Genomic DNA, 12,110 nt, shown 5'->3' on the forward strand with positions numbered 1-12,110 from the left:
TGCAGCCTCAGAAATATCTACACCAAAGCCTGAAGCAGCCTTTTTTTTCCTGCTGTATTTCTATTAAGTTAATCCTTTCTGACACCTTTGTGCTTAACCTCTTTTCTTCATTAGGCTCTCTGCTGCCAGCTCCGGATTCTTAAATACTTACCTTCCTAGAAAGAGAGACGGTTAAAACCCTCTTTGCTCTGACGTGATTCATTCCAACGCAGCACTTTTCTCTTTGTTTCTCTGCAGAGCAGCAGTGGAAGAATACCTCAGATACTATTTCTATCATTTTGAGCACATATAGTAACATCTCACTGAAGCTAGTCAAGATGAGGCTGGTTATAAATACAGCATGTGTTTGTCTGGAGGTTCTACATCTACACGTTGGACCTCCTCCAAAGGATCACAAGATGAATCTGAGGGGTCATGATGTGGTTAATGGGAGGGGTGAGAAAACAGGTCCTCCAACCAGACTAACCACATAGATCCTTTATTCCCGGTCTCTCATACAACCCGTTTGTTACCTGAATCAGCATCACCTTCAACAAAATGTCCTGTCTATACATTCACACAAACACACGTCACTTGTGGTCAACAATGTTAAAACATAATTGGGTTAGGTCTAACCACAAAAATGACATGAATAAGACTGGAAGAAAAATTTTGGATTTAGTTAAAAAAAAAAGTTATGCTGCTGACCTTTGTGATGCAAGTGAAATTGTGAACATAACTTAACCCTCCTGTTATGTTCGTTTCTCAGGGACAGCAATAATGTTCCTGGGTCAATTTGACCAGGGGCATATTCAATTACCCAAAAGTGTCAGAACCCCAGAAAATCCCAATTAACATTTTTTAAATCTCATTATTAACTCCATTACTAACCATTTAAATCGATATGTAGTGCAATGGTTTTCTTTAATTTGCACAGATCATGGTTCAATGAGGATAACTCACTCGTTTTTATGAACACAGTTGCAAAGAAACATTTAGTATTTGACACTTCTGACCCCTTTTAGCCTCCACTTTGACTGCACAACCAGTATCTCTGTAATATAAACATGCAGGGGGGGTTGCAAATGTGTGAAATGAGTCATTTTCATTTTATTTGTTGTTGACGCTAATTAAGCCAAGGAGAAGAAGTTTCATAGCGAAAAAATACTTTAAACATTTTTTTTTTAGATTTTTGAACTTTAAAAAGGTCAATTTGACCCACAACATAACAGGAGGGTTAAAGGAACCCTCAGTTTGTGTTGCTTTTGGCGCCCCCTGTGGACAAAGCTGTACAATTTATTTCTTTGCAGATTTTTCCAGTGTTTTCTGACAGAGAAACATCATCATGTTTACTTTTAACAGTCAATGCATCACTTATTGTTAATGAAGAAATATTGTCTGTCTTCAGATTGATTAAATAGCCTTGCCTGACACTTGTACACAGCAGGAGTTTCAGGCGATCTTGTCGCTGATGGTCGCCAATATTAGCTCTGGTAGCTGAAAATTTGATACAAATAGTGGTAGCACCAACATATGGCTTAATGATGGACCCAAACCAAAACCTTTGATCTTCATCTTTAATTGAAGAATTAGACTTGTGATATTTAAGCTTAAAATGCTCAGTGAAATCTCAATCTTTTCAGTAAATGATAACCACAACTGTCCTATAATGGCCCTTTTCCACCAGCCCATCTTAGCCCTACTCTACTCGACTTGACTCGACACTACTCGGTTTGTGTTGCGTTTCCACGGGCGCGGTACCTCGTCTCAGATACCAGTTTTTCGTACCTGCTCTGCTCTGGTTCCAAGCGAGCTGAGCCGATACTAAAAGATGACGTCAATGGACTGCCGGCCACTGATTAGTCAGAGAATTTCGTCACTGAAAAGTCATGAGTGCGACGCCCAACACAGGAATCAAACCCGCCATTTTTAAAAAAAACGACATCAGTACTGTACAATGTCTGCATGCAAAATTAATCTGTGGTCTGTTGACGAGGTTAGGGTTAGCAAGTACACCATTGCATCCATGTCCTCCTTTGTTTGTGATTGTTGTGTTTGTGTCGCGTTCAAAATGACGACAGTTTTGCGCAGCTGTGTTATGACGACCCCGCCCACCGTGAGTCGGTACTCGGGCTGGTGGAAAAAATACCCAAACCGAGTGTAGCCGAGTTGAGTCGAGTAGGGCTGGAACTGTGTAGTGGAAAAGGGCCATTAGTTTAGCTGGGTGAAAGGTACAACGTCCTCACTCTGAAATAATAGTTTTCATCATTACTTAAACATAGCTGTTTAAGCTTCTTTCTGTCACAGGAAGTGTATTTCTGAAAAGAAATAAGAAAATAATTATGTTTCACTCCACCACATACACAACCCTGCAATCTTTCCATGTGGGTGCTTTGCTCATGGAGCTCTATCTCAGAAGGTTTGTAAGGACAGTAACACCATTACTCATTCACACACAGCTCATGTGCTCTGCTAACTCTCAGGCTAACGTCTAGCTGCAAACTTTTTGCATCAAAGAAGAAAATCACTGTTTGTTTTTTTTAAGATATATTTTATTAAAAAAGGAAACCCAACAAGAACTTTTTTTTACATAATGATCAAGGATTTTTATTATCTTAGTCTCTTTCATCAGTTTCATATCATTACAGAAAATGTTATAGTACAGCGTTGTTCAATGTCTCCTCATTGCTTAATAATTTCCTTAGGAGTGCTGGTCACATATATCTGTACAATATGGTTCTTATTTTTTTCTGTACATTTTTTGTGAAGTTGGTTAAAAAGGCTGTCAGCACTTAAAGAAGCTGTTTCTTTTCTTTCTTTTTTTAAATTTCTTAAATAGTTGATCAAATAAAAGTTTATTTTTCCCAGGTTGAGCTCGCCCCTCGGGGGGTTTTGGGCAGAGTTTTACACCCGGTCACCGTGAATATAAGGAAGCTTCAGGGTCTGGGCAGACTGGGGTGTACCCCCTCACCACAGCCACCTCCCCATCTCAACAACACCTCTCCCCCCCCTGCCCAGGCATTTGGCACTGCGCACATAAACAAGACTCACAAGATAAACAACAAGCAAAGCTCTTTGTGAAGCCATTATGATGCATACTAATGAGAGAAAAACTGAAGTATCACCTTGATGGGCGCTCGATAGAGGAAGTGGTCTTGATGTGTCCCCTCTTCCTCTTAGCTGAGCACCATGGGGAATCTGGAGTCTTCCTCAATATTTTCTTCATTTTTCAAAAAACAGATTATTTTTTTCCACTAAAGATGAGAAAATAATAATTTTCTTTTTTTGTCCTGGCAGGCACCTACAGCTGTCTATTAAAATGCTACTGCTATAGATAAGGTCTAGCATTGAACACACAAAGCAATTGCAATGAAAGGAACAAAGTTGCCTTAATATAATAATGATAATAAGAAGAATAATGATAATAATAATAATAATAATCATAATAATATATTACAGAATAAATCTCTTTTTATAATTAGATTTTTTCATTAAAAGTTATATTTTCTTTGTTTGAAATACTATAATCTTTTTAAATTAATTTTTTCATATGTATCTAGGTTGTGATCAAGATGTTGACTATACCTCAACGTTATCCAAATCAATAAAAACTAGCTGTGCCGTTGCATATTACAGAATAGTCAATGATATGTGGACATGCACCGTGAACCATCCATTCCAACCCTCGCTATATGACGCCGACGCTCCGTCCCTCCGTGATGACATCATAGCCGGCCGATGACCATGACGTCGACCACCTCGCCCTTGTGCAGCTCCACGTATTGCTCTGTTTTGGGAGGTAGCATCAGGAGCCCGTTAGCACTGCGCATGCTCATCAGCCTGCTGCTCACCTGGTTCCCTGCAGAGGAGAGAAGGGGGAAACAGAAGTGACAAAATACTGACAGTCAGAATCTTTCCTGGGAACAAAGTTTGGAAAGTTTCTTTGAGTTTTTCTGTTTTATCATTATCACAAAAACAAATATTTTTATAATATTTTATAATATACTAAAAACAAGTAAGTTCTGTAGTCAAACTAACTTAAATTATAGATTATAGAGAATAAGTGCTTAAATCTGTGTCAGATGCAGTGTAAACAACAAACTCAAGGTAGTTTCAGTATCGATTATAGTTACTTCATGTAGGTCAGTAAAGAGTAACAGCTTTATAAAATCTTCATAATTGCTGCCTGGACAAAAACCCACCATATATCATACATTTCATGTTTTTTTTTTAAGTATTAAGAGTTAAACAGAGTTAGAAACTTATTTTTGATCTTTTTTTCTTCTTGATTTAAGGTTATCTTTATAACTAGATAAAAAGATTCCCAGAATAAACTGTGCGACAGGCTTCAATATCAATTTAAGTAGAAAAGGCCTTTTAAAAAGATTTTTTTTTAAAGTAAGCTATTTTAAAGGGATATTTCAGTTTTTTTGAAGTGGGGTCATATGAGTTACATTAAACTATTGCTCCTGCAAGTTACAATGAGTGCCGGTGAGCTTTTAATGAGAAAATTCCATGATGACCGGCAGGCAAACTAGCACCATGCATGCACCAGTAAAAGAAATTGGAGCTATTCAGTTTGCTGTCAGAAACCCTCTTTCTTTTTGCACTATTTTCGGACGCACCTTGCAGACCTGTGTTCTTCCGCTGCATGAGCACAGATACACGCCGATTTGATGTTTTCTTTTGTTGTTGTTGTAAAGAACCTTGTGACCTCTGTTCTTGAGAGGTACTCTATAAATAAATCTTACTTACTTACTCACTTAAATAAACAATTTTCAAATTCACATTGCTTTACAGGCTGAGTTAAAATAAAAATGTGTGCCTTATACCAGTTGTCAATTAAAGCCCATTTATTCCTTATTACTTCATAGTTTTAATTCAACATTTATTTAAAGATCCTGTGAGGAAGTCAAGTTTTTTCTTCGCCATGCTGTACATCATCTGATCTGACACCTACCCCCTAGCAGTGGTTAAAGACAATAATAATCACATTACAGACATTGTTGGTCTCTTTGCTGATGGTCTCATTTGCTTTACTTGGTTATAAAACTGCAACACTTTAAAGTTCAATGTGTTTCACAACCAGTTAAAAAAACTGTACAGTAGCTTTAGAATTCTAGTGTGAGGAACTTTTAATTTATGTCGGTTTTTGCATAACCTGTGTTCTAGTGGGCAAGTGTTATCAAACAAAACAATCTCAGTCTGCTTCCCTCTAATGGATACATTAATACTTTATTGTGACTATATCCTGTAGAATTTTTTTTTCTTCAGGGTTTCATAAATTGCCTTGTCTGACAACTACCCCAGAGGCTTCATGCATTACAAATGAAGAAATATCAAATTTTGTCGCTGATGGTTTGTTTGTTTTACAGAGACATAACTATTTATTTCAGCTAGTTATAACCAGTTAAAAAACCCACACAGGAGCTTTAACCAAAATGTTCCACTGAGATTGAAATCTCCTTCACACAATGAAAAGGCCAAGACTGATATGTCATGTCAGAATAATACATGGTATAGTTTGGTTCAGGCTTTGTTTTGGTACCTGTGCTCTGTGCCCACGGCAGAGGCTCCTGGTGATGCCATGTCAGAATGCAGCGGTGGTATTCAGGGCGAGGGTCTAACTTCACATCACAAGACAACTGGGGAAGAAAAGGAACAATGTAAATTTAAAATATTTAAATGATGGAACCTTCAGAAGAAAAAAAGGTTAACTTTTTTTTTTCTAATTCATTCTTTCAAACTCCACTTTTCAGGCACCTACTTAGGCAAAAGCAACATCAGGTTTCTTGTCCAAGGTTGGACTGTCTCATACTTGGACTGCAGTCTGGTAACGCTTTCCACTGATGACCTCCATGAAAACTATAAACTGTGCTGAGAAGTTGTTCTTTATGTGTCCTGTTTTGAGTTCTTAAGGCGTTGAAGTTTTGCCAGAAATACCTATAATGCTTGGACTGAGCTGCATTTCATGTTTGTTTTGTATCATTAGCCTCAAATATGAATATTCTGCCAGAATGAGAGAAGTCCTGGACGTTCAGCTCCATTTTAAGACATTAATGCAGCACAGTATTACAGTAACAGAATATTCTTACATTTAAATGGCAAAAATCCCAGATCAGGCCCCTCACCAAAATGTAACTAACTTGGGTAAAAGACGCAAAATTCTGCCAAAGGCTTTCATACATTTTCAAAACTTTACACGTTTCCTAATGGGCAACAAGGCAAGCAGAAAGCAGTGGAAACTCTTCCAACTTCATTGGCAATAGCCGAGGATTTTCCAGAACATTATCTGACCTGGGTCTGATGCCATCTGCTTGAGGGAAATTATCTGGCTACATCTGTGCTCTCAGCCCATCAGTCCCACCGCTAAGTGGCAGTAATGCATTCAGGTTGACTTTCTAAATGCTTTATAACAGTTAATGATGTAGCCGAGATCTCTGGATAGCACCCATGATGGCAGGGGACCAGAGCTCTCACTCCATGCTGCTTGTAAGGGGACACGAGCTGTGGCTGTTCACTATATGTGATATTATCATTATCATCATTATTATTATTATTTCTTTTGGTCCATGATTATGAATATTCATGAGAAGGCAGCAGGTCTGCAGGTCAGAGTGGGCTGTGATTAGCTCCTCTGCCAAGTGGAGGCAAACATGCTGGTCATAAATATGTATCAGGTGGATGATGAAAATAGAGTTAATCATGAGCTAAGACGCAATGGACTGCAATGATACACTCTTGAACTTTAGTGAATATTTCATTCTAAATATTCAGTGTAATATTTACTCTTTACAGTAAGATGTTGCATTTGCCATCAATGGTGGCAAATATGAACTTTTTACCTCTTTAAGATAAAGACTGCCAATTTTTTTTTACCTGTAGAAGGTTCAACCCCTTTTTTCACATAAAAAGACAGCTTATTGGACAAATCAGTGAAAACCACACTTCTGATCATTAAACACTTTGTGACCCGCGTCTCCAAAAACGGTGGATTTTGACTTTCTGTGTCTTGACCGCAGAGTCAGATTCCTCTGGTTGCCCCCCCTATGCATCCTACCCTCGCTTTAATGATGGTAGGTCTAGGGTCCAAAATGCCCTGCATCTTCCTCAAGGCAGGGATGACAAAAAGATTACAGGTGACAACAGCGGACACGGGGTTTCCTAGGACAGAAGGGTCGACAGAGAGAGGAGAGCGAGAGCAGAAAAGACAAGAGGGAGAAATATATGAGTAACATTTCCTCAGAATTAGTGGAGTGAATCACTCTTTCTCTCAACTTCACACACTACCTGGGAGGGCAAAGATTAGTTTGCGAGCACCATCCATGTCCAAGGTGGCAAATGTTGTTGGGAGACTGAAAAAGAAACAACACTTTTAATACTTTTGAATTCTCCATTTTTGCCTTCAATGTTCATCTGATATCTACACACATGACCTTGTTGACTTAAAGTCACTCCATTTCACACTCTGGTTGTAAAAAGTGTAATGAAGAGAATGAAGTTGTCTCACCCTGGTTTCATGAAAACACGACCAAAATGGATCTGAGCATGAAGATCAATATCCAGCACCTGCTTTAGGTAGTCCTAAAAGAGATGACAAAGATAACAATTCATATTCAACCCACATCAACAACCAGAACATATAAAACACCAAACTTGACATTGCCATGAAAACTCCAACTTAAAACAAATAGTTGTCTGAGAATTGTTTTTGATTGTGTGAATTGTTAATTGCAGTATTACAGATAGGTTCAGTCAACTCAGCTCTATAAAAGTGTGAGTAAAAGGGTCTTTCCTAAACGTCTCTTTACACCCTCCTCCCACACACATCCTCTCTGTTTGCTCACTCACAAGGAGGGTCTACCACATTGAGTGCATCCAAAATCTCTGAGAGCAGATTGGAAAAGAGTTGTTAACCAGTATAGACACAAACTGCTTTACTGCGCCAGTTTGGTCTAGTGATTAATTTGTGTGCCCCAAGTGCAGAGGCTATAGTCCTCAATCAGACGGCCTGGGTTTAAACCTGCGGCTCCTTTCCTGCATGTAACTCCCCACTCTCTCTCCCTGTTTCCTACTCCATCCACTGTCCTATCTCCTCTGAATAAAGACATTAATGCACATAAGTATAACTTAGAGAAGAGAAAAAAAGTTCTTTAAGTATCTGGAATATAATCAACCCCTTCAGTCTAGAACAGCAGTGTCAAATATGCGTCCCGCAGGCCAAAACCGGCCCGCCAGAGGTTCCAATCCGGCCCACGGAACGACTTTGCAGATGAAAAAAAGGAGACATTAACTGCAATTTTTCAATAAAAGTAACTACTATTTCAAATTTGTCCTCTGGGGGTCGCATAAAATCAGCGTTTTTTTTTTTCCAGGAGTTTTTTTCTCAAAGTGAGAAAATAGATTATTTGCTGTTTGCATAATCCAACAGCTGTGTTTGTAGAAAGATAGTTCATTAAATGTGAACATTTTCAGAATGTACTTGTTCTTTTTTGCACTAAAACAAAGGAAAAAAAAATAAGAGTTGTTGTTAGATTATTATGTTATTATTTTACTGGTTTGGCCCACTTAAGATCAACTTGGGCTGTATGTGGCCCCTGAACTGAAATGAGTTTGATGGCCCTGGTCTAGAATATGGCACATCTTTACTTGATAATCAAGTGTTTTAGAATTACAAATACTTACACAAAATAAACAGATAATAAACATCAGAATGAAAATAAGATGTCTCAAAAAAAAAAACTCTCATACTGTTTGGGGATTTTTGTGAGTCTGCCAAACAGTAATTTAACTAAACTTAATATTTCTGTGACACAAACATGGTTATGTAAAGTTTTTGTTTTTGCAGGAGTGAGGGGAGTTTTTCCTCAAAGCTGTACCTGATCCCTTCACCTTGATGAAGTGTGCTTCATTCAGCAGTGGGTGTGACTCAAACAGAGCACTCCCCAGTGGAGTGAAAGTGGGGACCGGTTTTGAGAAAGGTACTAAGTACGGCTCATGTCTCTTTATCTCTGGTCTCCTTCCTCCCTCTGACTGCTGCACACCTGAGTTATAACAGCACTCAGGTAGGAAGAAGGGATTAGGGAAGGGGGAGAGCATTTTATCAGACACACACTCGCTGTGCAGGTTGACTCTGGTGGAGTTTGGTTTTGTCATTTAACCTTGGTTTTCCTCTTCAGGCAAACATCCCTCAGCATGTTTTAGATTGGGGCAGGGATTGCATGGCTGGCCCAGAAACTGTCTACATCTCCCCAGTTACTTTTGTTTTCTTGTGTTTTGACATTCTTGGGTTTGGTTTTAATAAAACTTGTGTTTTTAAAACTTTGAATTTTGTGTGACACCTCTTTTTGTATCTTCCATCCTCAACTTTTGAGCCTTTGAGTCTTTTAGTTAGGGGGGCCGTAAAAGAAGGGCCAAAGTGGGTTTTTTCTTCTTCCTCATAAGCGCCCCTGAAATAAAGGCTGTCGTTCCCTTCTTCTACCACTGGGTGTCAGTGAAACACAGGGCCATGAACGGATGTGTGTACTGTACAGTGCTCTACAGCTCTGCCGTCATACCTTCTCTCCCATGGACACTCCTCCTGAGGTGATGATGACATCAGCACGGCTGATGCCTTCATTCAGAGCATTGAGAAGGTCATCGGGGCTGTAGGGCACAGATGAACACACACACACACACACACACACGCACACACGCACACACACACACACACACACACACACACACACACACACACACACACACACACACACACACACACACACACACACACACACACACACAAATGTTAGTCGAGCTCCCACACGAGAGAAGGTAATGGAGGGAAAAAGAAAATAAAGAGCTACGTTTTGATAGTGTAAATTAGGATGATGTGTGTTTAATTGTATGGGAGAATAAAGGTGAGGACGTACTTGTCTCCCACGATGTCCAGGTTGATGGTGGGGTAGCCGTGTTCCTGGATAGTAGCCAGCAAAGTGGAGCGATTGCTGTCCCTGATCTTCCCAGGATGGAGGTCGTCTTCTGGGTTCAGCAGCTACAGCGACACAAGGGAAAATTAGAAACACTCTTTACACATTTAAAAGCAACCTCTATTTTTGGGTTGATGTAAATAAAAACAAGATATGCCTTAGAGATCACTTCTAATGTTCACAGCATCTCTTCACTCAGTTGGGTTACAGCCGGTCTAGTGGGAAATAATAATTATTCAGCTGGAATAAAAGGGAGGATAGACACTTGTTTTTCTTTTCTTGTTTTTTTTGGCCACATTTTCTATATTTAGCTCTCCCTTGGTACGAAATGAGTTAGTTCTAAAAATGGCTCAAGTTCAAAATAACATCACCAACACATTGTTTATTAGTAGGAAAAGAAATCTATTACCATCAATTTTGGCAGTTGATTCATTTTTCAAATGATCAATCCAACAGAAAAGCCAATAATACTCTGATGGCAGTTTTTTAAATTTGTCTGCTTTTGCTTCTTTATTCCATTATATGTCTTTGTGTATTGGATATCTTTGGATGTTAAACTTTGACTTGGACAAAACAAGAAAATTTATCATTTTCATGAGGTACAAGGAGGAAGAGAGGTGTTGATAATCACGGGGGGTTTACTTTTGATTGTCGGTGTAATTATGAATATAATATATGAAGATTTGAGTGGGAGTGCACTAGTATAATGCCAGATAAGTTTGAACTTCTTCTTACTCCTTTTCGCACATGTAAAGTAAAATGTTTCAGCACTTGCTAATATTGTTTTTGTTTCTTTTGTATAACTATTTTTTTTCTATTTTTACTTATACATGTTCGAAATAAAGACATCAAATCAGAAAATTCAAATGAAAGAATTGATTCCTAAGAGAGGACCTGTAAAATGTAACCGACTGAAAGGGGAGAATGATTCATTCAAAAGAAACAAATAACAGATGATAAATAATGAAAATAACTCTCGGTGGCTGAATCTATTATTTACAGGCCATACACAAGTAGCTTTGGTAAAGAGTGGTGTGTTAGTTTTAAATCATTAAAATGAACACCTTTCGCAGGTGTCTTAATTAATTCAAAAAGTACATTTTTCTTCCTTATTTTGAGGAAATAGACGTAAGAATCTGAGGTTGAGTTTCTTTGACGTAGTGACTACAATCATCAAGTCAACATACATGAAAACGCCATGTGCACAGAATGTACCAAAAACCAAGGTGGTTGAACTGCCACAGGTACAGCATGTGTACAAGCAAGAAGACAAAGCAACCATAACTAATTCTCTCTTACATCACACTTGCCCAAAGAAGGGGAGTTGAGGACATTGAGCCGCTTCATGTGTTTGGAACGTGGCCATGGAGCTGGTGACTCAGGGCTGATTTATACAATTTAGATGCATCAGCACAGAGCAAGAGAACAAGATGTTATTGGTATCTAGAGTCTGATGGTGATCTATGTGAAGGTTACACACCTCATGAAACTGACACTGCACATCAGTCAAACAAAAAAACACACAAATGTGACCCTAATGTCTAAAAGAAGCCACCTGGTCACAGATAAAAACATCCTGTGGAGTTGAAAGCACACATGAAACAACTAAGTGCACAATCAGCTCTGAGTTTTGTGGTAATGTTCGCAGTCATGCAAACAATGATGATTGTGTGTAAACATGAGGTATGCTGTTTAGAATAGATGGCACATTACATACAACATTTATCTGAATGTTAATAAATCAAATCAATATTATCAACCCCCTTACCTCATTCCCTGTTGACATGACGGCTACCACAGGGAATTTCTGGACCTCTACCTCCGTGACTCCCACAGTGGCCAGCAGACCGATCTCAGATGGGCCCATGTGGGTGCCCTTTGCAAGCACACACTCCCCACGCTTAATGTCATGACCGATGGGCCTGTGGTGGGATAGCAGAAATAATGTTTAGGTTAATAAGAGAGAGAGAAAATACTTCGAAATGCAGTGTAAATTAAAGTTTGTAATGAAGTTTCTCTGTAAGGTGCAAAGATATATCAGTAAACTAATGGAAACTCTGAAGCGTGAAACAAATCAATACTCTGTTTGGGACAGTGCACGGATTTGTATTAAGTGAGTGGCAACCCGGAATGCAGGGTTTGGAAGATGAAAAAAAAAGACAA

The 12,110-nt window shown here is 38.9% G+C and overlaps 1 protein-coding gene across 4 annotated transcripts in view; it reads right to left on the reverse strand.

Moving 5' to 3' along the window:
* Positions 1-3,438: 3,438 nt before the first annotated feature.
* The window catches only part of gphnb (gephyrin b), a 137,460-nt gene continuing 128,788 nt past the window's right edge, over positions 3,439-12,110 (reverse strand). For 3 of the 4 annotated variants that reach the window (XM_034698849.1, XM_034698848.1, XM_034698846.1), the window contains 8 exons: positions 11,716-11,869; positions 9,891-10,012; positions 9,537-9,624; positions 7,490-7,563; positions 7,270-7,334; positions 7,040-7,143; positions 5,528-5,624; positions 3,439-3,838 (listed from right to left, as the gene is read on the reverse strand). In XM_034698849.1, coding sequence (XP_034554740.1) covers positions 3,705-3,838; positions 5,528-5,624; positions 7,040-7,143; positions 7,270-7,334; positions 7,490-7,563; positions 9,537-9,624; positions 9,891-10,012; positions 11,716-11,869 — 838 coding nt within the window. In that variant the 3' untranslated portion in view covers positions 3,439-3,704. Of the gene's footprint in view, positions 3,839-5,527; positions 5,625-7,039; positions 7,144-7,266; positions 7,335-7,489; positions 7,564-9,536; positions 9,625-9,890; positions 10,013-11,715; positions 11,870-12,110 lie in introns of all 4 variants that reach the window. The other variant, XM_034698847.1, reaches the window with a different exon arrangement.

Source organism: Notolabrus celidotus, chromosome 13 (genome assembly GCF_009762535.1).
Source record: "Notolabrus celidotus isolate fNotCel1 chromosome 13, fNotCel1.pri, whole genome shotgun sequence".
NCBI classification, from domain to species: Eukaryota; Metazoa; Chordata; class Actinopteri; order Labriformes; family Labridae; genus Notolabrus; species Notolabrus celidotus.